This window comes from Camelus ferus, chromosome 14 (assembly GCF_009834535.1).
Source record: "Camelus ferus isolate YT-003-E chromosome 14, BCGSAC_Cfer_1.0, whole genome shotgun sequence".
Taxonomy (NCBI): domain Eukaryota; kingdom Metazoa; phylum Chordata; class Mammalia; order Artiodactyla; family Camelidae; genus Camelus; species Camelus ferus.
This window is the reverse complement of record NC_045709.1, coordinates 9606260-9634083: the sequence shown is the minus strand read 5'-3', so window position 1 is coordinate 9634083 and position 27824 is coordinate 9606260. Positions and strand designations below refer to the sequence as shown.

The window sequence follows — 27824 nt, the reverse complement described above, 5'->3', positions numbered from 1 at the left end:
AATCTCTCCTGCAAAACTTGCAAGAGCCTAATTAGAACTTTTTGTCCCTAAAATTCTCCCTGGTCCATTGGCAAAATTTCCGCCATTTGGACTTTACCTTGCGGCTTAAGGTTTTGAACCACGTTAAAAAATAAACTGCATCAAAAGATGTGGCCCTATTACCACTTCTTTGGGCGTGGTCAGGGAACAGGTTTGGTCCTGGCAGTTACTCATTCGAGATGCTGAGCACGGTCCTGACTTCAGAAAACCTCCCGGCTCTGAGGGCGGGATAGACGGGGAGGCGGGGAGGCGGGAGGGGAAGCCTCCCCCCCCCGCCCCGCCCCGCCCCCGCCGGGAGCCCCGCCCCGCCCTGCCCTCCCACTCCCGGCTCTCCCGGTCCGCGTTCCCAGCATTCCGGTTCGGGAGCAGGAAGCATGCGCGCTGCGGGGGAGCTGGGCGCCGAGGCGGGCGCCTCGCTGCTTCTGTGCGCCGCGCTGCTGGCCGTGGGCTGCGCGCTCGGCCTGCGCCTGGGCCGCGGGCGGGGGGCGGCGGACCGCGGGGCGCTCGCCTGGCTCTGCTTCGACGCCCTGGTGCACTTCGCACTGGTAAGTGTCGTCGCCTCCCACCCACCCCTCTTTCCTTTCTGGCTCCAGGGAGTTTCCTGAAAAGGACTGGGGGACGACTCCATCCCCGCTGGCGGGAAGTCTGCGTGGAGGCCGCGGTGTCCGTGGCCTTTGGCCAGTTGCTGCAATTCTCCCAGGTCCCAAGTCCGTGAAAAGAGAGTGCAGTTTCCCTAGTGTTGCCAATTCCTCTACCAAATTAAAAAAACAAAACAAAACAAAATTGTTACTGTAAGCTGCTGAAGGGCTTTGACTTACTTGATTTTGTAACCTGCACATCAGTGTTGCACATAACTGAGAGAGAGTTTTTGAACCCCCAGAGGGAGCAAGGAGAGGTGATGAGGCACGCTGGGGCCAGTGCCAAAGCCCAAACCCCCCTTGCCCTAATAGTATTCATTTATTGAGTGACGACTTTGTGCCAGGCACAGTACTGTGTTTAAAATTTCTGGTCTTCACAAGCATCCCGTAAGCTACTTATTACTGTCACCAATTTACAGAGGAGAAAACAGACCCTGCAGAGTTGGGTGATTGTACAAATGCCGCACAGCTGGCATGATCCAGTCAATTTTAGTCTGGCTCCAAATCTTCCACTTTATTTCACACCAGGCTTTAGGAACCGTATCCCTAAAACTTCAGCCCCCTTTGTAAATGGCCAGGGGTGTTGTATTTAAGAGATTCCACTGAAAAGCCCTCTTCCCCAGGCACGCACTTTTTTTTTTTTTTTAAGTTTTTTTAAAACTGTATAGAGATATCTTTTTTGTTGTTGCAAATTTGACCCTGCTTAAATCTAGGCAGACTTATAGCTAATGTGAAGCCAGAGTGTGCAGTCAGTCCAACCGAGGATTTGGGGAGGGGGGGCAGGAAATTCCAGAAATTTCCACAAAAGCAAAACTTGAATTTGCTGCACTGAGAACCATTTATTTAGCATTTCCGTTGTATTTACAACGATTTACATAGCATTTACATTATATTAGGTATTACAAGTAAGCTAGAGATTATTTAAAATATAGGGGAGGATGTCAGGTTATATGCAAATACTACACCATTTTTATACAAGGGACTTGAGCAGTTGGGGATTTTGACTTCCCTAGGGCTTGGAAGCAATCCACCATGGATACTGAGGGAGGACTGAAGTGTTGAGAAATCTATAGATGTTTATCAGTTGGGTATGTGCATGTACAAGATGTTACTGGAATGATGAAATTCCTTCTTCCCTAACAGTCAACTTGCACAGCTAATGAGGGTAAGTGTTTCCCTCAACTCCTTTATTTATAGAATTGATTTTTAAGCTATCATTGAACACAAGGTGTCCCAAAGAACGGAGGCAAATACAACAGATTGCTAAGACCACTTCAAGAAAATTGTGTTAAATTTTAGACTTACAAAAATATAAAAACATCAAGACAGACCCAAACATCCACAACCTTGTTTAAAGTTGTCTACTTTTCAAGCACAAACCATGACAAGTGACACCATAGATAGCTCTATACCTTGAGGTGTAGACCCACGTGTGGAATCACTGCTCCTCTCTCCACCTTCCTTGTTCTGAAGGGAATGTGCCACCCCCCCCCCAAAAGCCCCATCTTGTGCCATTTACCTGTCCCAGCTGCAAAACTTCCCATTATTTGAATGCACCATACTTTAGTTCTTTAATTCTAGAATGCATATTTTTTCCCACACATTAGAACAATCAATGACATAACCATTGTGGGTTATTTTACTGATATTTTATGTCTCTGAGATGTATCTTAACAACTGATGATGAAATATAAATAAAACTAAGCCCATTTATATAGACTGGTTACATTTGGTATTTACACACAGTGCTTCAACCAGCATCTTTGTACACATATCTTAGAGATTGGTGAGGAGGGCACTTGAATTAAGCTGTTGAGGCCTGCAAGACAAATGCATGTCCATATTATCTTTGGAATTCTTGGAAATTTGTTGAAAGAAAACCTAGAAATGTGACATGAGCAAAGATTGTAATGTAAAGCCTCAAGGAGAACTGAAACCACAACTCACGTGTTGCCGCTAGAACCTGAGCTGCCTCTCCTCACCTTTTTGACTTTACTTCTCAAATAGGAGGAGATGTTTGAGGTCTGTTGGCCACCATCAAATACAGAGCTTTTCTGTTGGACAGAATTTCAAGCCAAGCATTCTCAGAGGTAGTTCAGCTCGCAGAGTGTGGTTACCTGGGGCTGCAGCACTGACCTTCAGTTCAGTTGGCTATGGCCAGGATGAAGGTCTGGCTGATCTCCCACCTGATGGGAGCCATGGCAACATGCATGAAGAAATCAGTGGTTGGCTCACCAATCCTCAGAGGTTACTATGGGCGTTTCACGCACTGGTGCATCATGGGTTTTTCCTCGTCTGTAATCTTAAGTATTGCATTCTAGGCATGGCCAGACCCTGGACACAGGATATATTATGTCTATGTTTGGGAAACATCTTGAAGTCCAGATTGATTAGAACACAAGATTTACATAGGATAAGATTCCAGCAATATCTTTTATGTGCACATATCCAACTGATAAACATCTATAGACCTAGATGATTATCAAAAACTTTGCTTTCACTTTTCTTTCTCAATACTTCTGTCCTCCCTCAGTATCCGGGGTGGATTGTTTCCAGGCCCCCTAAAAATACCAAAATCCACAAATGCTCAAGTCCTTTATGTAAAGTGGGGGGACAGGCTAGAAAGAGAACTTGAATGACAGTTTAGACTTTGAGTTTCATTCTGTGCTAGGAAGCCATTGAAGGGTTTCAGGCAGGGAAGTAGCATGGCCAAAGCAGATCCTTCAAAAGATAATTTGATGGTGGTGCTAAGTCAGAGGCTGTGAGGGGTCTGAGATTTTGCCCTTCTTACAAGTTAAACAGGTTAGGCTGGTTGATTCTCTAAGCCCCACAGGACAATGCAGTGAGGGCCAGATGATACTTGCACATGCTGTGGGTGCGTAACAGGAGAGGAACCCCCAAAGAGATCCCAGTCAGTGCAGGAATAGGAGACATACATGGAGAATTGTCTCCCAACATGGTGCAGGGTGGATTGGAAAGAATAGTTCAGGGGCAGGAGGTCAGCCAAAAGCAACTGCAGTACCATAGAAGTGAGAAGAAGGAACTGAGCTAAGGTGGAAGCTAAAATGGGAAGGAGAGGTAAATATGAGGGACTTTGCAAAGGGAATTTTATAAGTCAAAATGACTGCTTATACATTGGGGGCAGAGATGATCTTGGAGTTTAGAATCTGGTCGTTGTGGGTACCGTTGATAATGTTAACAAAGACAGGAAGGTCAGATTTTAGAACTATGAATCTGGGGCTCTGGTGTGTAGTTGAGGGGAAATGTCCAGAAGGCAATTAAAAATGTAAGACAATTTGGAGAGACAGAGTCAGGGCAGAATAGAGTTGGAAATTCCTCGCTGCATTGGAGGAGGCAGCAGGCATTCCTAGGAATGGGTGGTTTCTGAGTAGCGACTGCTTTGGCTGATGATTTAATCCTCGTAGAACTGGGTAGTGGCAATGCCCTTTGTTTACCAAGGTAACTCAGGACAGCGCAGGGGCAGGCAAGGGACTCTGGGATCTGTTTAGGATGAGAGGTGCTGAGTGTGTTTGTGAGCAAGAGCTGGCCGAGGGAAGAGCTAAGTGCAGAGACACGTGCCGGCAGCGCTTGGTGGCTGGTGCTCGCCTGGCGCGTGAATTGGCCTCAGGCAGAGCTGAATCTCCCTGAACCCACTTGTCCTCGGGGTGAAGGGCAGCTGTGGAGAACCTGGGCTGCAACAGTCTCTTGTTCATTCTGCTGTGACCCCCCTGGGTAGTCTTTCCTTAAGAAGTCCTGCATAATTCCATTAATTTGTGTGTTTTGGATATTACCCTTGTCCGTTTAACATCACCACCTGTTCCTTACCTTCCACGACAGTAACTTCAGCCTCTGATCTTGGGACTTCCTAAAAATTTCTTCCTCCTACTACTTTATCACTAGGTCTGAAGTCACCGTCTGTTACTGTCTCCTGTTTCCCTTTCCTTTTTTGGCATCATCATCTTCAGTTTTGCTCTAAGATAGGTATCCTCTCTGGTAAATGAATTTATAGTCCTCATGCTGTTTGGAAGACCTGGTAAATCACAGTTGGTTTAGCTGTGTATTAATGGTAAGGCTTTATGATGGTAAATTTTATGTGCCAACTTGACGAGGGACCATGGGGTGCCCAGATATTTTGGCAAACATTATTCTGGGTGTTTGTTTGAGGGTGTTTTTGGATGAGGTTTGCATTTAAATTGGTAGAGTAAAGCAGAGTGCCTTCCCTAACGTGGGTGAGCCTCATCCCATTAGGTGAAGACCTGACTGAAGCACAAAGACTGACAGTCCCTCAAGTAAGAGAGAATTCCTCCTGCCTGACCACCTTTAAACTGGAACTGCCTTCGGACTTGAACTGAAACAATGGCTTTCCCTGGGTCTTAAGCCTGCCAGCCTTCAGACTAGATCCACACCATTGACTCTCCCTGTTCTCAGTCCTTCGGACTTGGACTAGAAATAACTACATGAGCTTTCTTGGGTCCCCAGCTTGCTGACTTACCCAGCAGGTCGTGGGACTTGTAAGCCTTCATAATTTCATAAGCCAGTTCCTTATGATAAATCTCTTTAGATAGGTAGGTAGGTAGGTAGATAGATAGATACACACACACACACACACACAGATACAGATTTAGATGTGGATATGATCTCCCATTGGTTCTGTTTCTCTGGAGAACCTTAATACAAACTTAGAAATGGTGCTAAATTAAAAGCCCAAGGAATAGTGCCCATAATGACACTTTGCCCATTGTTTAGGGTGCGGGCAGACAATCCTTGTACTTCTGCAGACCCAAATTCAGTCTGTTTTCTAACATCATGAAGAAGGATGTTACTGAGTCCTAGGAATGGCTGGCTACATCACCACATCTCAGAATGGCATATATTTATATTGTTCCTCATTTCCACCAAATTTGAGTATCTGGGCACCTATGTCTTGCTGTGCTGCATAGACAGAATGGATGGCCCTCATCCTCCCAGAGCTTGTGGAATAGCAGGGTTTTTCTCTTGTTCATATGGAGAATAATAGTACTAATGTCACTTACAGTGTGAAATCCACATGAGAAATTTCTTTTGCAAATAAGTGCTAGGAGAAGCTTAGTTTCTCCTAAAAAAATTGTTTTGTCTACTCTGATGGCAAGAACAGTATAAATGTTTCTCCTTTTCACTTTGGCTGCTTGGAAGCTTACAACCACATTAAGCTCTATAATAATGACAAAACGTGGTGTGCATATATATACATTCTTATTGACCCCTGATCCAAATTCTTATGTATATTTTACCATTCAGTTGAATGGGTTTTTTTTTTCTATAATTGACCTAAAATCTTTCATGTAAGAAGAAAGTATGTAAATACTTCAAAAAAATGTAATGCAGCTAAAATTTATTTCTTTTGGAATGGAAAGGATATTCTAGGGAAATATCATTTTTACTTTATAACACTAAACACAATTTGTAACTATTTTCTCTTCCTCTGTCTCCAGTAGCTGGCATGGTACCTGGTATATAGGAGCTATTCTGAAGTATTTGTTAGTATTGAATGAATGGAAGAATAATTCTATCCTTTTAATTTATAGCAGTTTCAGTTACTTACATTTTAAGCCTCAGATTGCTCAGATATCTAAAATGTCAGTTCTTTTTCTATGTCAGATAGTCTTTTAAGACAAAATTTTTTAAAATTTGTATTTCTATGATCATTGTAAAATAAAACATTTACATATTTAAAAGAAAGAAAAAGATAAAAATTACTCAGAAAATTGTTGTTAATATTCTTAATAGTATTCCAGAATTTATATGAAAATATGTACCCAGATAAATATTTTTGGAAATTCTTTTTACAAAAAGGGGATCATGCTATTCATTCTTTGTTGCTTTTTTCCTTTAACTGTGTTCAGTGATCATCTATATCAGTATTGAACTACCTTATAATTTTAAATAACAGCATAGGATTCCATTATACTTTATATAGGACCTACTTAACCAGTCACTAATTGTTGGACTTACAGGCTCTTTCCTGTTGTTGGCAATTATATAGAATACTCTCTGGGCATTTTCATGCACTTGTCTCAAGTATTTACCCAGGATGAATCCTGAAAGTAGAATTGCTGGCTCAAAGGGAAGCCAGTTTTTAAAGATTCCAGAAAGATGGTACCCATTTATATTCCCATCAGCAGCTTCCTCACACTCATCCAGTATGAGGTATCAACTGTGTCAGGTACCTCTTTTGCATACTCTCAGGTCTTCTTGGCCTCATCTGACCCTTGACTGTATACTCTGCTCCTGCCACCACTACAGCAACCAACTTCAGCGTCATTCCAGCCCAATCAGGCAGCACCTACTCCCACCTCCTGCCCCAGGCCCTTTGGCTGTCACTCAGGAGTGAGATCCTGGGGACCCACTCAGCTCCCACACACCATGGGATGAACCTTTGATGGTGGTATTTGGGAGCCACAGGATAAATTCTTCTTCCCTCCTCCCCCAAGATGGACTCCTCAGAGAAACAGTCGTTCATACAATTCTGGAACAATTCAAGATGGTAGACATCAGTTAGCTTGTTACTAAGCAACATTACTAAGTTACTAACCCCAGTGATGCTGCCTCATATCTGATTCATCCTCCTTCTCTGTCTCATGTCCCGTTTCCCGTCCTCTGCCTCTTTGGGATAGCAATCCCCATAAAAGTAGTAGAACATAGTATAATGCTTTCTGGGGGGACCCAGGTCAAAAGATCTTTTTCCTTAATAGTTACATACTGTTCCATAGCGTGGATATATTATAATTGAACCAACCATGCAACCTCTGCTTCATTTGTTCCCTCCCTTCCTTCCTTGAAATTCCACCTTTATCAATGCTTAAAGTCTTTTATATGCATAGATATGATTGGGGATTTTTTTTATTGAAGTATAGTCAGTTACAATGTTGTATCAATTTCTGGTGTACTGCATAATAGTTCAGTCATGAATATACATATATATATATTCATTTTCACATTCTTTTTCATTATAGGTTACTACAAGATATTGAATATAGCTCCCTGTGCTACACAGTATAAACTTCTTGTTTATCTATTTTATATATAGTAGCTAGGATCTGCAAATCTCAAACTGGGGATTTTTAAAATTTGGTTCTGTTTTATGAATCTTTTGGTTTCAGTTCTGTCTACACTATTTCTTATTATTTTAGCATATAGTGCATTTAATATCTGATAAAGCAAATCTTATCACCCTTTACAAGCACCTTAAAATGTATTATATATCCTTCCAGATGAACTTTAGATTCATTTTGCCAGTTCTAAAACTTGGTATTTTGATTTAGGATTTTCTTAAATACATTAATTTGAGATTAAGTAACATCTTTACAATACTGAGTCTCCTTTTCTAAGAACTGAGTGGATCCCAGTTTGTTTAAATCTTCTGTTACAGTCTCTTAAAATTTACTTCTAAATATTTTATATTTTCTTTGCTACTATGAAACACTTTTCTCCTGTTTTCTAACTGATTCTTGTTGCTGTAAGTGAAAGTTCCTGGGCTGCATGGCTATGTCTGTATTGTCACCAGCAACTTGTATAAATTTTCTTTTTCCACCTCCAGCTATATTGATTTAAAATGTACCCATTTTGTGTGCAGTGTGATGAATTTTGGTGATTGTGTAAAGTTATGTAACCACTATCACTGTAACAGTATAGAATATTTTCATCACTTTTTGGAAAGTTTTTTCATGCCCCTTTGTAGATGAACCCAACCCTGATCTCTAGCCCCTGGAAATACTGATCTGAGTTCTTGACATTGAAGTTTTGCTGTTTCTAGAATTTCATATAGCAGGGAGGGGCTAGCTTAGTGGTAGAGCGCATGCCTAGCATGCACAAGGTCCTCGGTTCAATCCCCAGCACCTCCATTAAAAATAAACAAACAAACAAATAGACAAACCAACCAACCTAATTACCTCTCCTCCCCCTCAAAACAAAACAAACAAAAAATAATGGTCATATTTCTAGAATTTCATATAAATGAAATCACATGGTCTTTTATTTAGCATAATTTATTGACTAGTATCCTAGTATATGGCTATATCTTAATTTATGTATCCATTTATCAGTTAATGAACATTTGGGTTGTTTCTAGTTTGGGGCTGTCATAAATAATGCTGCTGTGAGTGTCTGCTTACAAGTCTTTGGGCGTATGTTTTTATTTCTCCTGAGTAAATGCCTAGGTGTGCGGATTCTTTCACTAGTGGTTCTGAGTCAGAGGCAGCTCTGCATTAAGATGCCTGTTTGCCTCCTGGTGGCTCTTCTCTCAGGTCTGCTCCCTTTTCTACTACCTGCTGGCTTTCTCACACTTTACTCTTTTCCTGTGTCCCGTAGCATCTACGCGTGCCCATGTGGGTTGAGTTTGGGTTGAACTGAAGACGTGTTGGGGTCCTAACCCCCAGGACCTCAAAATGTGGCCTTATTTAGAGATCTGGTCTTAACGAAGGTAATCAAGTTCAACTGAGGTCATTAGGGTGAGTCCTCACCCAATACGACTGATCTCCTTACAAAAAGGGGACATTTTGACACAGACACACACTCACAGGGAGCACACCATGTGATGATGAAGACAGATCAGCGTGATGCTTCCACAAGCCAAGGGATGCCCCATCAAACCCCGAGAAGGTGTGGGGGAAAGGCATGGAACAGATCCTCCCTCACAGCCTCACCCTACTAATACCTTGATCCTGGACATCCAATCTCCAGATCTGTGAGTCGGTTAATATTGTGAGTTTAAGCCATTCAGTTTGTGGTACTGTTTCAGGCAGCCCAACCAAACTAATATCCCGTGCTTCCTGGTAACTTGAGTTTACTCATAATGTTGATTTGTTCTTGTCCTCTCCTGACTTCTCATACATATTAATTTTCAGAATCAAATTGGATTCATTCCATATTTTTCAGTTTGTGTTCCAGAGGGTAAGAATTCCATTGGTATCTGAGTGTGGTGTCTTGGATAGGCTGCTCTGTGTCCTGGCGGCCCACCTGTGTGTTGTGTGCTCTGAAGTCCTGTCACCCCTCCTTGTCCCCCCTGATCCTGTGGACCAATCCCCTGCAGTCAGAGGAGCGGCTGTCGCAGTGTAGAACACAGTTTCCCACAGCTGTCCGGGCCGTGGGGACTGGGACTGGAGGCCCATGCCGGGCACAGCAGGCATCACGACCAGCACGTCCAAAGGGATGCCCAGTACTGCCTGCGGGAAGTGAGGAGGCCACCTTCATCGAGGAAGGGGCTGTAAGAACCGAGTAGTCCAGTCTCCCCCTTGATACAGGAATTTTACTAATAGCACAGATAGACGTCAGGTCATCCACCCTTTGCTTGAAAACTTTTAGTTAGTGCTATCTTTCCAAAATGGAATAGCTCTAGTTATAAGAAGATTCTTCCTTATGTTGAGAGAAAATTAGCCCCCTCTGACTCCTGCTCATTGGGCCTAGTTGTGCCCTCTTGTGCACAGACCCAAAGAGGAGTTGAATCCTGTGTCTACACAGTAGCTCCACCTGGTCTCTATGCCTTCCATGGCTTCTCATGGCACGATTTCTTGGCGCTTTCCTGTCTTGTCACTTGTCCTCACACGTGCCACGGGCTGCTTTTCAGGAGCAGTGCTGGTTACTCAGCGCTGTTCCAGAGGAGGTCTGGCCCTTATCCAAGAAGCCCGGGGCAGGGGGGAGGGTATAGCTCAGGTGGCAGAGCGTGCTTAGCAAGCACAAGGTTCAGTCCCAGGCACCTCCTCTAAAAATAAATACATAAATGGGTAAACCTAATTATCTCCCCCTTCAAAAAAGAAAGTCTGAAAAAAAAAAAAGGCTGGGGTAGAGTGAGAAGGTGGAAAGAATATGGGCTTTGGGATCCAACAGACATGCTGTTGCAGCTGGCTCTGCCACTGGCCGCCCGTGAGACCCCTCCCTGCTGAAAATCCTTTCTGTAAGGCAGAGGGGAAGGAAAGAAGGAAGGCAGGCAGGCAGGGAGGGAGGAAGCAAGCTTGCTTTTTCTATCTCAGTTTCCTTACTGTCTTAGTCCTTTCAGGCTGCTATAGCAAAATACCAGAGACCAAGTGGCTTCTAGGCAACAGACATTTATTTCTCACAGTCCCAGAGGGTACACTCTGAGATCGGGGCACCAGCGTGGTCAGCTGAGGACCCGCTCACTGGCTCCTAGCTGGCTCCTTCTCCCGCGTCCTCACCTGGTGGGCAGGGCTCCGGGTCTCTTGGGAGCCTCTTTAAAAGGCACTGATCCCATTCCTCACGATCCCACCCAAAGGTCCCACCTCCTAATACCATCGTCTTTTGGGAGTAGGATTTCAACAGAATTTTGGGGCCATATCTATAAAGTAGGGAAATAATATTTTCTTCAAGTGGTTGTTATGAGGGCTAAATAAAACTTTATAATTGAGGGCAGTGGTTCTCAAACTGGACTGTGCACAGGAATCAGCTGGGCACCTGTTTACAGTGCAGACTCTGACTCCATGGTCTGGGGTGGGGTCACAGAATCGGCCCTTGTCACAGGCTCCCAGGGTGCAAAACATGCTGTGGTGGGTGGACCACATTTGAATAGCAGGGATGTGGGACCCCTGGCACAGGGCCTGGCATTTAGCAGAGTTCAGTCATTGTTCACTCTGCCTCTGTCCCTTTTGTGACCCCCTCCTTGCCATCCTCCTTACGTGGACTAACTTTTCATTTTCCTCCCATCCCTGTGTAATAGTGGGATCATACACATGTCCAATTAAGATGAGCCTTGAAAGATTTCAAATCTCTTATCTGAGAAGCAGCAACTGTCTCAGCAGAGAAGGGTATATTTTTAAAAAGGGAGAGATGTTTTTCAAGTCCTAAATCAAACACTAAGCTGCCATGTTGTAGGAACAATAGAGCTTGTGTGGCTGTTTGATACCCGAAGTTCTGAAAGGACCAGCAGGCCCATTGTTAATATTAGGCGACAGCCCATCTGCTGGGGCAGGTTCCATCAAACAGAAGTCGTCGTGTCATTAAGTGGACGACAGCTGGGCGGCATAGATGCGTGAAGTCACTAAAGCCTTGTCATCGAGGTGCCCTCGGAGGCTGAAGCAGCTGATCCTTCCAGAAACAATGATGTAGACTGTTACCATGACATGGAAAATCAAGTCTGATTAGGCTAAGATTTTGTGAGTCAGATTAGGAAATGCTAATAAATTTTGACAGGGTTTACATACTTGATTCTATTCTTACTCGGCTTTATTCTCTCACAATTAATGAACATTGCACTGTTTTTCTGGTTCTTCATTCAATGCACTTCAAAAAAAAAAAAAAAGAACCTTGCAAATACATTTAAATACAAACTCAGCCTTTACAAATACAAACCCAAATGACAAAAAATAAAATATGTGTTCTTTTATTTCTAAAAAGCCTTTTTGCTGCTAAATTTTTCTTTAAGGGTGAAATGAGTAAATTGGGCATTCCAATGAGTGAAATGGTCATTGAATTATAGATAACAGAAGCTTGCCCAGTTCAAGCTTTTTTTTTGACTTGCAACTGTCTTAAAGTCTATAGAATACGTTGTTAAAATTACATTTCTGAAACATCTTAAGTGAAAAAATGAGACTGGCCTTAGTTACTTAATTTATTTGCCGTGATACATTTTAGCTTTTAAGCTCAAAATCTTTTAGCATGTTGTTAGCAACTCAGTTAGATACGTATAGTTCAGTCGTATTTGAGAGCATCCAATGTAAATTTTCCTATGTTTTTTAAAGCAAAATTCCTGATACAAAGAACTTAAAAATTTTAAATTCTGGCGAGGACCTGGGCGAGCTGAGCCTCAGGCTCACAACTGTGGTCCGGGGGCCCTGCTCGCGTGTTAGAAGCGTGAAGGCAGAGGGCCTCTGGGACCCCGGGGTCCTGAAATGCTAGGGGCAACAGTTGTCTTGCCAAGCTGCTAGGTATCTTTTTAAAATCAAGTTTTTCTATGAAAAATTTCAACAAACATAGAGAGAATGGTGTAATGAGCTGGTTTGGTGTTTTCAAATTTTGCTGCACTTGCTTCACTGGTCACTTTTTTCTTCTCCTCCCTCCTTCCCCTCCTTTTCCTCCCCTTCTCCCTCCCTTCTTTTTTCTTGTGTTATTGCTGAAGTATTTTAAAGGGAATGCAGACACCCTGTCATTTTCCCCCTCTGCCCTGAGTAAGTCTGTCTCTAAAAATTCAGATTATGCTTGTTAAGGGCATGTTTATGCCCCTCAGACGATCGTAGGAATGACAGAAGCTCAGGAATTCTTGAAGACATCTTCCTGCCTGGCCAGTCGGGGGGGTCTGTCCTGGTGGTTGCCACAAGCTTGGCTTTCCCATGGCTGATGGGCACTGGCAGGTGTAGAACCCACAACATATGCCCACTGAAAACGCTGGGGCTCAAACAGGCCCTGACCCCACACCCTCCCCGGGGCCCCCTCCCTGCACACCGGACCCTGTGCTGACAGGCATTCCCACCCGGGCCACTGCTCATGGGCCTCATCAGTGTGGTCAGCGGACCAAGGTCTGCGTTCAGGGCTTCCAGTCAATAAGGGACACTCTGTCAAAAGGTGAAGATGTACGAATATACGTATGACTGTGCTTGGCAAATAGTAACTAATGTTTTCAATGACTTTGATCTTAGGCCTCTGTTTGCTTAGAAGAGATCTTGTTCAGAAGCCCCCAAAGAATCTTTAGGCCCAGAAGAGCTGGTCTCATTCTGAAGATGGGCGGCCGCCTCCTGCCCCTGCCTGGCTCAGCTTTGCATTGAGTCTGTTACTGGGGGAGAGTCACCTGCAGGTGGCGCAGCCTACAGTGCTGGACCCGCGGCTGTCAATCCACGTTTCTCACCGAGTCTTCTTGTAGGATAAGGGAGGCCAATCTTAGCATCACAGAACCTTCCAGAGTTGGACCATCGGTTCCCTAGAACCCTGCTCACCACTTTTCACTGTGTTCTTTTCCTGGCTTTTATCTGAATGTTCTTCCTGTGGTGGGACACACCAGGGCTCGGTGGTGTAGGGAAGGATCACAAGCCTTAGAGCTGTCTTGGGGAAGAATCGAATAGTTGCTAATGCTAACGGTACATGGCCTACTTTATGAAGGAAAGCCAAGTGTTTGTGCATTTCTTCGGCTCCCTTTTTACATAAAGCACAAGGGCAGGGTCCCTGTGAAGAACCAGTGCACCATCCAGGTCTACACTGGCCCACCACACCTGCCCCAGGTCTATTTCTTCCATCAAACAAGAGCATTTTTTCCATGTAGTGAATGTTTTACCCAAAGACGTTTGCAAACCGTGTGTCCAGACCCATTTCATCTCTGTTATAGCAAGGGAAAACCTGAGGACAAAGAAATTAGGAGACCCAACCAACACTACATGATGATAGAATTGTCTATCAAAGCTCACCATCCATGTAATCTGTGTAAATTGTGTTAATCACACAAAGTCCTGCAGCTGAGCTTTGCTAGTGGGAGAGACGGACAGGGAAATAAACCATTATCATGCATTCTGGTGAGTGAGTGATAGAATTGTGTCCTGGTCTAGAGGGAGCACCAAGGAGAGGAGTCACTGGGGTTTTAAAGACTGAAGAGGAGTTTGTCAAGTGACGGGAGAGTGGAGGCAGGCAAGATTGGCTGCAGACCCCTTGTTCCCATGATGGATTGTCAGATCTTGCTCTAGGAGTCTTATGATAGTGGCCCCTACTCTGCTTTACCAAATGCTTTGACTTTTTAAAAAAATCTTTCTCAGCTTTTATTGAAGTATAGTTTTTACAATGTTGTGTTAGTTTCTGGTGTACAGCATAGTGGTTCCGTCACACCATGTGTATATTTTTTTATATTCTTTTTCATTATAGGTTATTACAAGATACTGAATATAGTTCTCTGTGCTATACAGTAGGACCTTATCTATTTATATATAGTAGTTTATATCTGCTAATCCCAAACTTCTAATTTATCCCTCCCCCACTTTCCCCTTTGGTAACCTTAAGTTTATTTTCTATGTCTGTGAATCTGTTCCTGCTTTGTAAATAAGTTCTGAAACCTTTGACTTTAGCAGAATAATGGGTTAATCTTGCCCATGGAGCATTCTAGCCCATCCAGTTCAAGTGCCAAGTGGTGACATCTCCACTGGAAGTACATGTATATTTTTAACAACAACAAACAAACAAACAAACAAACAATGGGCAAAAAAAATCTAAACAGACATATCTTCAAAGAAAATACACAAATGGCCAATAAACACATGGAAAGATCAGTAGTCATTAGGGAGATGCAAATCAAAACCACACTGAGATACCTACTTTGCAGCCACTAGGACAGCTGTTAACCACAAAGGAAAATAACAAGTATTGGCAAGGACATGCAGGAACCTGGGACCCTGGTGTGTGGCTGGTGGGAACGCAAAACGGTGCAGCCGCTGTGGAAAATACAGAGTGAGGGTTCTTCAAAAAGTAAAGCATAGAATGACCATGTCATCCAGCAGTTCACTTCTACACAAGTACCCAAAGGAATTGGAAATAGAATACTCCACTTGCCACATTCTTAAGTGACAAAATACTGAATGTGTAGAGTAAGAATGATATTTACATAATCATTTTGTCAATGCTGTTGATTGGCTTTTCAGCTTTTAGAATCCGCTTACAGATAAAATGGGAAAGACAGATAATGTTTACAGAAGGAGAATGGAAATGTAACCAATCTCATTGCCCAAGCAGAGCGGACAGAGGTGGAGAGTTGGAATTGGGGAGGAGAAGGAGAGAGTGTGGTGGGGGCTCTCCTCATCCTATGTGGGAAGAAGTCCAAATTCTGAGCGACACTCATGAATGAACAAGCTGGGGTTTTAAGCTTGTTACTTAAGTTACAAATTTGGATAACTAACAGAAGAATGAAAGGGAGCAATATAGCTATGAAGGGGGTTCAGAACATGTCACTCCACAGTGTGCCGCTTTGGCATTTTGATTATTTTGAACTGAAGGCAACTGAGAAACAGTAGTTGCAGGAGGGGAACCTCTGACCTCTTTCCTTTCTATCTAAAAGCGGGTCTTTGGATTTCCCATAAGAAAGGTGCCCTCCCTGTACCAGGAAGAAAAGAATGTTCTTATCGCTGGGGACTGGAGGTCAATGCTGAAATGGTCCTGTACAAACAAACCAACTAAAATACTCTCCCATTACTTTCCCTCATATATAGTCACTGTCTCACAATTTACTGTCCTTAGCCCAAGCCCCCTTGTCTCGTCACATCCCTGCAATTTATTGTTCTTTGTGTAAAAGGGGATATAAGTTTTGGGGCCTATTCGCTTATTCAGGTCTTCATTTTCCCTTCAGAGACTCCTGTGTCCATGTAAACATAATAAATAAAATGAGTAAAGCTTTTCTCCTGTTAAATCTATGTCAGTTAATTTGTAGGCCAGCTGCAGAACCTAAGAGGGCAGAAGGAAGTTTTTCCTCCCCTACGCTATCAAAACCTGGAAGGAGGAAGGGGGAGGGGAAGCAGTGTAAATTAGATCCTAATTTTTCAGGATGGGCAGTTAACTGACAATGTCTGAAGATACAGCAGTGTAAGCGTATCATGAGTTACAGTTGCCGGAGCTTCAGACAGAACTGGTAGAAAGGAGCAGCCTCTGGGGAGCTGAACTAGAAGTCAGCTTAGGGATCAGGCAGGGACACAGGTTTGATGTCACAAAAGTGGTTTTGGTAAAAAGAAATGAGGGGGAAAAAGCTGTACTGACCAGCAACAAAATTTGTTCAAAGGAGCAACGTGACAATCACATACCCCTGTGAAGTCTAGTTAATTAGTTTTGGAAATTTTAGGCAAAGAACTATTTCAGTGATGGGGAAATGCTAAGCATAATTACAGATACTTCATTACCTGAAATTTCAAAGGTAGCCTGTAAGCATTTTTAATTTTCCTAAATTTCCCCTCATTCAGGAAAATGTTCAACCCTGGTAAAGATATTTGAATGCCACTTCTGTTAAGAAAGATCTTGGATTTTTTGGGAGGGGGGTGAGACAAAATGAATTACTGTGAGGTACTTTACAAAGGTGTAAAATCCCTGGAATAATCCAGAATTTAGCTTATAACATTTAAGCACTTCCCTGTGCAGTATTTTCAAATTATCTTTTCCCCCATCAGACATACCTCTGCTTTTACAATACCAATCATTGCAAACTAGCACATATTATAAAAACATTCGGTTTGGAAATACCCATTTTCACAGTCAGGGAACCAGGCTCCTGGATCCCCACACCAGCGCTGAGGCTGCAGACTGGGATGTGGACTCCTGGGGTGCAGGGGTGCAGGGGTGCTGACGTGCACTCAGTTGCATCTGTGGTGCCTTCCTGTGTCTGTGATGCTAAATTAGAGCATGCTTTTGTCTTCTTCTCTCCAGGAAGGCCCTTTTGTCTACTTGTCTTTGGTAGGAAACATCGCAGATTCTGATGCCTTGATTGCTTCATTGTGTAAGTAATTTTAAATGTTTTCATTTGCCATGTTTGAGGGGATTCATTGCAAGTGTGGCTATCAATTAAACGAGTACTTGTACCCCATATTGTGTGATTCTATTTACATGAATTAAAGAATGAATGAGTGGGGTTATTTTTGTGAACGTCTAAACATCCACTGATCTCTTAGTTCCGAAAGCATTGACCTTTTACTTGCGGTATTTTTAAGTTTCGGGTGCACTGTGTGGTACATTTCACCTGTTGTATGTATGTTTAAATTTAGAGAGAAAGCTTTTACTTTCACCGTTACATGGTTCCAGTTGGGTCATGGCTGGCCGTCGGCTAAGGACATGCCGGACGGCTCCCCCTGGCCTGTGGGCTGCGTCTGGCCTTTCACAGAATCTCCCCTCAGCGTGTGTCTGTGTGTTATCTCATTAAATAGCTAATCCTGTTTACTGGCCTGTCCTTTCTGTCGGGACAGTCTTTCATCAGAAGCCTTTGTCCCTGGTCCCAGAGGGATCCTAACTCTAGCCATTAAGAAACTAGACCTTTGTGCTGCTCAGACCCATCAGATCACATAGATAATTTTTGACCATTCGTACCTTTTCTAAGTAATGTGGGAGCAGTATTTAAAGGGAGAAAAGAGGTGGGGACTTTGGGGTTTTTTTCCTCTGGTTATTTGAGATCTTAGGACCAGCACATATTACTTTAATAAAAAAAGAAAGAGAGAGAGAGTCCAGCTGTAAAAAGACTTTCTGGCCTCATGGTACTTTTATAAGAAACCATCCAGATAATGGGGTCAGGAAAGATTTCTTAGGGCATGCCCACTCCCCCAAGTCAGCACAATTGAGGCTCTTATGGTGTCTGTTGTTAGTTCCGGCTCCTGTAGCAGGACCGAAATGCCCTCTTTGTCCATTCTGGATTTATTCTGTCATCCAGGCTATATTGTTCCCCTCCCTGCTGCCCCCTCAGCACTTAATTTCTCTTTGATTATTCATAAATGCATCTTTAAAAAAAAAAACCACTTTCTTAATAATAATTTTCCCATATCTGATGTATACTTACAGACTTTGTATTGAAATTTTGAAGTAAGGAATTATAATGCATTTACCAAGATAATTGTAAAAGATTGTCTTTGCAAAATCCATGTTGAATTAATTTAGAATTCTGCTTATGATGAAAAGGGAGGAGGTAAAAAGGGCCCATATGTAAAAGCACTGTGGAAACTGCAAATTTTTTTCAAATACAACACGATATTGTTGTTGTTACCTGTGTCAGGTGGCAAAGGTGTTTTTGTCTCAGGGCTTTTCCTGCTTCCACTAAGGCATGTTGATGACTGTAGAGAGAGCGGCAGTTACTCTTTATCTCCTCCTCGGGGTGGGGGGAAAGGTCATTTCCATTGAATGTCATAAAAATGATTGCCAAACACGTAACAAAATGTATTTTGTTTTTAGGGAAAGAATACAGCAAAGCTGATGCAAGATGGCTCTATTTTGATCCAACTATTGTGTCTTTGGAAATTACGACTGTTGTCCTGGATGGGTGTCTGGCATTGGTCCTCATTTATGCCATCATCAAAGAGAAATGTTATCGGTAAGTGCACTTTCTCCTATCCTGCTGAAAAGAGGAGAAACATTAGCTGTCCCAATGCCAGAGTGACATTTGGAGAAGATAATGACCACAGTTCTTTGTTAGACGAAAAGTAGGGTAGAAACAAAAATTGTCTGATATAAGGATCATGGTACTACCAGGATCATTTCAGATGGTTCAAAATTTAAAAAAAAAAAATGAGAAATACGATTATAGTGAAAGTTTCAGTGCTGTATAGGCAAGCACAGTGTTAACAACATTGGATGCTTTGCCACCAATGTTTTGGAGAATAAAGGGTAATATTTCTGTCCTCCCCCCAAATATTTCCATCCACCCCAAATCATTCTAGGAAAATCTTTTCCAATTTTGCACCTGACACAAAGAAAAATCTCTTATGTAATTCTGTGCTAGACATACAAGATAAATAAGAGATCTTTTCACAAGCAAGATGTGGAGGGCGTGAGGAAGGCAGAGAGTGGGGAGAGGAAGGAGGAAGGTGGCAGGTTAACCATCCATCCATCAGACTCTGAAACTTTGAACTCTGCTTCCTCCCTCCCTTCCCCTCCTCTCCTTCTTAGGGACAAAATGACCTGGGACAAATAGATTGCTATCCTGGGGATGATTCCCTGAAACAATGTCAAGTAGGCACAGTGACGTTCAATTTTCCACCCTCTTGTTTCAAAGAAGAAGTCTTAATGGAAAGCTTCATAAAATTTCAGATTTGAAAGAGACCTCAAGGTCATTTAATCCTCTTTCTCTCACCCAGTTTTACATAGAGTTGGCAGAAAAAAATTAAATTTCTCTTTGGTGTCTCTGACTTTATGATCTTGGTTGTAGATTTACTACATGTGCCTATTTGTTTATTATTTCAAACATTTATAACATGTGTATCGTTTACTTACTATGTGCTGGGAGCAGTGCTGATTCCTTAATCTGTGTGTCTCATTTTAATCTCCACAATATTATTCGAGGAAGGGACTCAAATTATCCCTTTTACAATGGGTGAAATTGTGGCTTATAGAGAGATTCCCATCTTTACTGGGTCAGATGTGACCTCACTAAATCTTCTGATGAATAGGACAGGGTACCCAAGAGACCTAATTTAATTCTGAGAACAGTCTTCTAGAAAGCGTAGTATTGCTTTTCTAAGGAAGGCATGGGTCTTCCTTAATTATCAACTTGCACCAACAGAGGAGCACTACGCAACACCTGGGGCCCACATTCAGGGAGGGTTTCTGCCGTGGAAGACTGTGTTGATGCTGCCATTAAAGGAAAGATGTCATGATTTGGGTGCCAAGCTGTGCCAAGCTGACAGTTTCAGCCCTTGTCTCTTTCTCTCTAACAGGCATTTCATACAGATTACCCTGTGCGTGTGTGAGTTGTATGGCGGGTGGATGACCTTCTGCCCAGACTGGCTTATGGGAAGCCCCAACCTCAATACCAACAGTCGGCTCTACTTCTGGGTCTATCTGGTATTTTTCAATGGTGTGTGGGTTCTGATCCCGGGACTGTTACTGTGGCAGTCATGGGAGGAACTCAAGAAAATGCATCACAGAGGAACCAATTCAGGCAAAAAGTTCCAGTAAATTTTCAAAATAATCTTGCTTTATGAGCCAGAATGAGTCAAACCTTTTTGTTTTGACAAAAATGTAACACATTCCGGTCTACACTTTCTTTTTATATTGTTCTTGAACAGCCTAATTGATTTCAGTTAAATCAATTTCAGATTGATTGTAAGGTGGCAAGTTTTTGTTGTTTTTTTTCCAATTAAATGGTGACATAGGGAACAGAATACATTTTAATATATAATAATAATACATTTAATTATACATTTTTACAGCTAGCATTGTTCTACATTAATAAATTTCCATGAAATGCCATAGAGCAGGTTATATTATTTTTTTATTCCAAAGAACATGTTGTTGCTTCAACTTTTGATCTTCCCACCAGTCTTTTGGTTACTAAAGTGAAATCAGAAACAAAATTCTGTTTTGCATTTGTATTTTACCAAATTTGTGAAGCCAACCAAAAATGATAGTAGAGGAATTTGTAAGTGAGCTTGAAGAAGAAAAAAATGGAAGAACATATTCTCTAAAAAGGATACAAAAAATTGGAAAAGTTTGACTACATTAAAAGTAAGTACTTCAGTTCATCAAAATCCAACATTAGGAGAGTGAAGAAGGAAGCCAGAAGGTAGAAGATATTTGTAGTACATTTCACTGACAAAAGATTTATCCCAGTGGGTAAATCAAGTAGAAAAAGATATGCAGTCTGATAAAAAAAAGTTGACAAAATATTTGAATAAATACTTCACAAACGAGAAGGGAATTTGGAAAATGATAATTAAGGTCACAATAAGATGTAGCTACACACCAATCAAAATGGCTAAAAATAAAGAGACTGACAGTGAAGAGTGCTGGTGAAGATGTGGAGCAGCTGGAACTCTCATACAGTGCTTGTAGACTGTAAAGAGGAAACCTGCTTTGAAATAACTGTTAAACTGAACACATGCATGCCCTAAAACCTAGCCGTCTGACTCTTAGGTATGCTTCACAAAAGTGCTTACCGTGTGTACCAGAATGGCAGCATTATTCGTAATAGCCCCAAACCAGAAACAACCTAAATGAATAAATTGTGGTATAAACATACAATGGACTACTTTACAATGAGAATCACAGGAATGAAAATTAACAACCTACTTCTGCCTATGACTGCATGGATGAATTTCACAGACTTATTAATGGAGGAAGCCAGACTAAAGTGATACATGTTGTATGAATTCATTTATGTAATGTCCCAAAACAGATAAAACTACGGTGTTAGAAATCAGGATAGAGGTTGCCTTTGGGAAACCTTCGTCATGGGGAGAAGTCATGAAGGGGCTTCTGAGATGCTGGTAATGTGCTATTTTTTTTCATTTGAGCAGTGGTTACAGTTTGTGATAATTCATTCAGCTGGATCTTTATGAATGGTGTGCTTTCCTCTATATTTGTTATACTTCAGTTTTTAAAGTTTATTTATAAAGATTCCTGGTATGAAGACCTGAAACATGTGGGTTCCAAGTGGGTCCTGATGAAGAGGACGCTGTGTCCTTGACAAAAGATTTATTACATCTCAGGCTGTGTCTAACAGTGTCCCCCACGTAGGCTGAAGGCAGGATGCCAGAGAGAGTCTATAAAAGCCTTTCTATGAGGGATTACCTAGTTGTTTCCAGTATTTTGCTCTCTGCTGATCTGGCTCAATCCAAGGGTAAACAGTAGAGAAAAATGGATGGGCCACGTGTCCTGCAGACGGTCCTGAAAACATGATTTCTCTCAATTGAGTTTTTGCTGAGTATTGGATGGGAAAGAAGTGGAGATTATAGACTCTGAAAGGAACTTGGAAGACAGATACACTCTACTGACAAGTAAGGACAGATCTAAATGTTTTAACCATTAAGTGAGTTGGGAGAAGGGTTGGTGTCCCCTTATGAAAGTCTAACAGGTCACTGTGAACAGAAGCCCATCTCCCTGTGACAGGGAGGTAGGGGCAAGGTGAGAGAGGTGACACTGTATTTCATTAGTTCTAAGATAGGTGTCTTCTACACCCATGATGACATTTAGAAAGTTAGAATGCGTTTTTACAGTTGATGTGTCATAGTTGAGTTGACGGTGTTTTCTCTTTCAAAAACATGATGCAGCTTATAATTGACAGCATCTTCTAAATAAGTACCACCTTCAGTGTTTCCTAGGAGCCAGCCATAGAAGGCATATTTTGATGGGTATAAAAAATGATTTGCAATAAGTTATGAATTGCTTATATTGAAGGTAACTAGGTTCCTACAAACTGTCCGTCCCTCCCCAGTGTTGTTTACACTGTAAATTTCCTTTGCAAACTCTTCCTTTCCAGATAATGTTGAGGCAAGTATCAATATAAACTATCTAAAATCAGAGTCTAAGTGATGTTTTCTTGTATTTAATGATGTTGGCTCTACAGCTCCTGAAGTGCTAGCCTGGGGGCTCCAGGAAAAGTCTACAGACTACAATATGAAATGGTGACATAAAGCTTCGTCCAAAAAAGGCTTGATGGAAACCAAAATGCAAGAAGCTTGGAAGAGAATCCTTAGTTTTCTTTCTTTTCAAATTGTTCTTAAAATCCATGAACCTTTGTTTGTTATGAAAGCTGGAGTTTGGATCTAAAAATAACTAATTTATGATGAGAATAATTGGGCAAAGCCTTGAATGAGAAAGGTTAACTGTTAAGGTTAAGATTGCTGTCCTTAATTTTAATAAAATGCCCTTGAGGTTATAGGGAGGGGAGGGCCTGGCAGGACTGAGCTAACTGAGAGGCAGGCCTCCTCCCCCAGCTGCCCTTTTAGAATCTCTACATCCTCTTGCCACTTTCCCCAATTCCTTGACCCCCTGGCAGTCAAGACCTAACAAAATCTGTATCCTACCACCCTTCACTGTGGGAAGCAGATCACATCCATTAATTAACATTAAGATGCAACTAACTGATAGTGGTTTGAGGTATTATCCTACCCAAATGTATTTATTTGCATTAAAAAGTGTATTATATAAATGCTACATGTCTGTTGCTGAAAAATGGAAAATCCAGATAAGCAAAAAGAAAAAACTAATAATTACCCCAGTATCATCAGACAGAACTGCTATTACAAATGTAATTTCCATTTCCCAAGCTCGTGTCTGTGCACGCATCAACATTTGGGGGAGATTTTTAACATCTGAAGGAGGATTTAACCTCTCCCCTTCCTCCCTCTCTCCCTTGCCCCAGATTTATCATCCAAAAAGTAGCCGATCTGCATGAACACACACAACTGACTGGATAGCATTACAGAACACGCCCCCATTCTTGAGAAATTCATGCACTTACAGGGAAGTAGCAGTTATCATTTATTTTTGGAGACCAGTTTCCTTAGATGTTTATGTCTACACAGATCAAGTTGACGTCTTAAAATATTGGATTGGCCACCTCCCAACTCTTCCAGGGAGGGATCAAGTGTGCTGAGCATGTTTCAGTGTTACGTTTTAGGTGTTTAATCCCTTCCCCTCCAGAAGCCTACTCTCGGTCCCCTGGCTGTCAGGAGGGGAGGGCTCTGAATTCTTGCAGTCCTTGTCTGTGTCACTTAAGTCGCCCTGTATTGTTTTTATTTTTGACATCCACCTTCCCAACTGCACAGGGGTCCCACAAGGCCACACTTAGAATCCTAGAATCATGTATTGTTTAAAGGGGCCTTCAACGGGTCCAGTTCATACACCAAAAGGCAGAGGCTCAGCGGGGTTAGATAACTTGCGCAAGGCCACAGAGCTTTTCAGCGAACTAGAACCTAGTGAATTGAAAGTGCTCTTTCTAGTCCAACAGTGTTAGACATGTTCCCAGGACCTACAAGCTATGAAAATTACTCCGTTTTCTGGATTTTTTTTTAATGGTGAAAAAAATTTAACTTCAGGGTATTTCTGATCATCTGGGTCCATTCATTATATTTGAATAGCCTCTCAATTTCATTGTTTTGATTTTGAGTTTTGTTTTGTCCTGTTAGTATTTTTCACTGGTTGGACCAAGTGGCTGGGTGACAACAGTTAACTTTAATGCAGTGGCTTTTCCAGGGTCAGGGGTCCCCACTTTTTCTAATTTGAGCCTCACTCCAGCACAGCGCACCACCTCTTGTTCCCCACAAATGTGTTTGTTGATGATGCATTTTAGTTAAAAATAAATTGAACATTCTGTCTGGGCCTCTCATTTCTGATTCACCGTGTTGTAGAGTAACCGTGAAACAGGTTTTTGGCATTTCGTGGTTACATTTTGGAAGTCAGACTGATTTCAGTCCCCGGGGGTGGGATCCTCACTAAGAACTGGAAGCAAGAAGCGGACTTCATTAAGATTCAGCGTCTGTCCGGAAGTCGGCCCACAAATATTCATGCTCCCTTTAACAGTGACATCTGGTGGCCCTGGGGTAACAGGACAGTAAATGAGTGGCTGATCTGTGAATTTTGATGAGATGACCGTGTTCTATATAGTAAAACAGTGGCCTGTCACCACAGGAGTCCCTGCTCTTTCCCAGGGAGCCCTGTTTCCTCCCAGGACACACACCCCTCCAGTCACCCCACACCCAGGAAGCACCTGCTGGGGCGCCCTCCTCCCAGCCCCCTGGCTGCCTGGCTGGGAGGAATGGGACTTGCCCTGTTGGGCGCGTGTCAGCCTCAGCCACGTTAGGCCTGGCCTGGATTCTGGTGCTCAAGGGCCAGTGATTTACTGCCTTCCTGGGCAGCAGGTGGCCAGAGTATTTTTAGTGTCTGGGGCCTTTAGGAGAAGGGTTGGCTGAGGGTAGAGGCAGCGGTGAGGACTGGGGGAGTCGGCTCTTCAAGGTTCAAGTTCAGAGTCTCGCATGATGGGATCTGTTTCCTAACCTGTGGGCTTTCAGGTTCTTGGCACATCTCATATCTGTCTGCCCTTGTCCTTTTCTTAGTTTGTAAGCAGGAGCTAGAAAAAGTGAAATCTTTGGGATGCCAAGTTGTTTGGTATCTAGGAAAAAGACAGGGTACCATGAACTCCCTGCACGTGTTTTCATTCCACTTCAAAGCACTTTTCTGTTCGCTGTATTATCTGATCCTCACGATGATTCCTTGAACCCCATGGACAGGGATTATCCTCTTCCTTCTACAGAAGAAGAACTCGGGGAAGAAAGGCGAGCATCTGCCCCACGCTTGGGGAACCTGGATCCGGGCTGTGCCGCTTTGCCACGAAGTGGTGCTGAGGTGGACCCCGCTTCCCCTGCTCATGTGCCATGGCATTCAGGGCAAAATGTTTAACTCCTCAGTCTCCTTATCCCGAAACTGAGAGTAGCGGTACTTGGCACACGCAGTTGTGAGGATGAGCATATATTAAACACTCCACCCGCTGTTCTTATCTTGTCCAAATAAAAGCTCACACATTTATTTAGATTTGATTAGGTCTGTGGCCCAGGTTCTGAATATATGACATCACTGCTGCCTGCGTGTGAGAGACTTACCTCAAAACTGACTATTTAATATGCAAGGTGCTCAGGTCTGGAGCAGAAATCCACTGTTGGAAACCGGGGCTTCTGAGCAGGAACAGCAGAGAATAGAAGGTAAACGTTAAGGAAAAGAATCTGAAAAGAAAAAAATATGTATGTGTATGTATAACTGAATCGCTTTGCTGTACACTTGAAACTAACATTGTAAATCAGCTACACTTCAGTAAAAAATAAAATTAAAGAAAGGTAAACACAAAGAGGTCTGTGCACCCAGAAGCTTCGTCAGTCCGACCATCCGAGACTGGGTTTGTGTTACTTTTGCGCTGCGGTTACCTGGTCGGGTAGGTGCTTGTGTGAGTTCTTGTCCTTGGCATCCTTGCGTTTCCTTTCTAAGGAAACATTCTGCTTGTGCTTCAGGGAAGAGGGATTTTCATCAGCACCTGGATGGAGCAGGGAGAGACCTGGAGAAACTGGGCAGGTGAAGTGACCGAGCCTCCTGCATTGAGGGAGCTGGATGCAGCTGCGATTGTGAGTTGCCAACTCCTGTATTTCGCCCAGACCAGCTGAGCTGGTTCCTCAGGCTGTCCTCCCAGGGCTGTCCCTACCACGTCCCTACCACGTCCGGAGCCAAGCCTGACAAAGGCTTGAGCCTCAAGGTTTCCAGCTGGGGGACAGGGTTGCTGTCAGGCTGATCTTAGTTTAAGGTGGGGCTGTCAACAGGCCATGGGTCTGTAGGTCCACTGGGTCCCAGCCTCCATGCTGGACCTTAGAACTGGACCTCTGCCTGCGTGTCTTGTTTAGTTAGCACTTCAGTTTCCCACAGGAATAGAATCTGTCTCAAACCTCAGTCCACCTTCCTATTGGCCCTGAAACTAAACAGAACTCACCAGTGCAGAGGGGCTTGACACACAAGGGACCAGATCCTTTTCCTGTTAGCACCACTCCCCCTACGGATGCCCAGCACCTACACTGGAAAGTGTTGTCAGTGGTTCACTTAATCTGAGGTTGTGTTCCATGTAGAAAGGGTTCGGTGGTCATGATCAAAAGCTAGATACCATACCCCCGCCTGCCATGTTTTAGAGATTGGCTATCCCCATCATCATCTTGAGGGTTCTGAGATGCCCCACAGTGGAGAAACCTGTTTAATTCCATTAAACCCGGCATTTCCCAAGCTTGTTGGGCCATGGAACCCTCTTTGTAGGCCAACAGCCCTTCGCAACCTTTAGAACATGTGATTCACAGCCACCTCGGGAGAGCTGTCTCACGAGGCTTAACTCGTGGCTGCATCCAGCCCAGATGCCATCTGCTTGGACACTGATCCCTCCCGAAAGTGAACCTGAGCTCATCCCGTCACGAGTCAGCCCTCCTGGCCCATCTCCCAGGGCCAATCCCACTCAGCCCTGGCTTTCTGCCACCTTCCAGTCTGCCTGGCAGCTGAGCCATCGCAGGGCAGCAGGGAGAGAGGATTCCCTGTGTCTTCGAATCTGCCCCTACCGCCTTCACCGTCCTGACCCAGATCAACACCAGTGGGTACTGCTCACTTGGAGGCCGGGAGCCCACTGGGCAGCCATCTCCTCGCTCTCCCCTGCTTTCCTCCCTTCCAGTTCCTCACCCTGTGCTCCCCAACACCTTGGAGTGCCCTGGGCCTGGGAGGAGCCTTTTATTAAGTGAACCAGTCCCACACAGCCTCATTCCTGATTTGGAAGACTTCTGAAAATGTATTACCCGATTTTTTTCTTAAATCCAAGCAAGGTGTGAACCACAGCCCTTGAATCTACCTGTTCTTCATCCTTGGTTTCCCTTGCCTTCGCATCTTTGGACCCCTCAAGTTTTGGTTGAGTCTCTCCCACCCGCCAGCCCCACTCCAAGCAGAGCTGACAGCAGGAAGGACGGGGCTGCTTTATGACAGGGCTGGGTGCGGTTAAATCCCAAGGGGTCCTGCCCAGCTAAGGTGCATTTCTCCCTCTGCTTCATGTTTTCCTCCTCTCTGCTTTGATGAACACCATACAGCAGTCTCTGCTTTGAATCCATTCTGAGATCTCCGGCTCTAGAACACATTGCCTGCGCTTCATTTTTTACTAAAACCTTCCCTCAGCATAGCATCTAATCAGTACATTCACATTACGTTAGGATCAACTAAACACCCCCA

The 27824-nt window shown here is 43.3% G+C and overlaps 1 protein-coding gene across 1 annotated transcript; it reads left to right on the top strand.

Annotated features, from left to right (window-relative positions):
- Positions 1 to 370: 370 nt before the first annotated feature.
- Positions 371 to 24420, top strand: EBPL (EBP like). The gene is made up of 4 exons (XM_006184136.3): positions 371 to 584; positions 17040 to 17109; positions 18546 to 18684; positions 20027 to 24420. The coding sequence occupies exons 1-4, from the start codon at positions 414 to 416 to the stop codon at positions 20265 to 20267; spliced, it is 621 nt and encodes a 206-aa protein (XP_006184198.2). The 5' UTR covers positions 371 to 413; the 3' UTR covers positions 20268 to 24420.
- The last annotated feature ends 3404 nt before the right edge of the window (positions 24421 to 27824 follow it).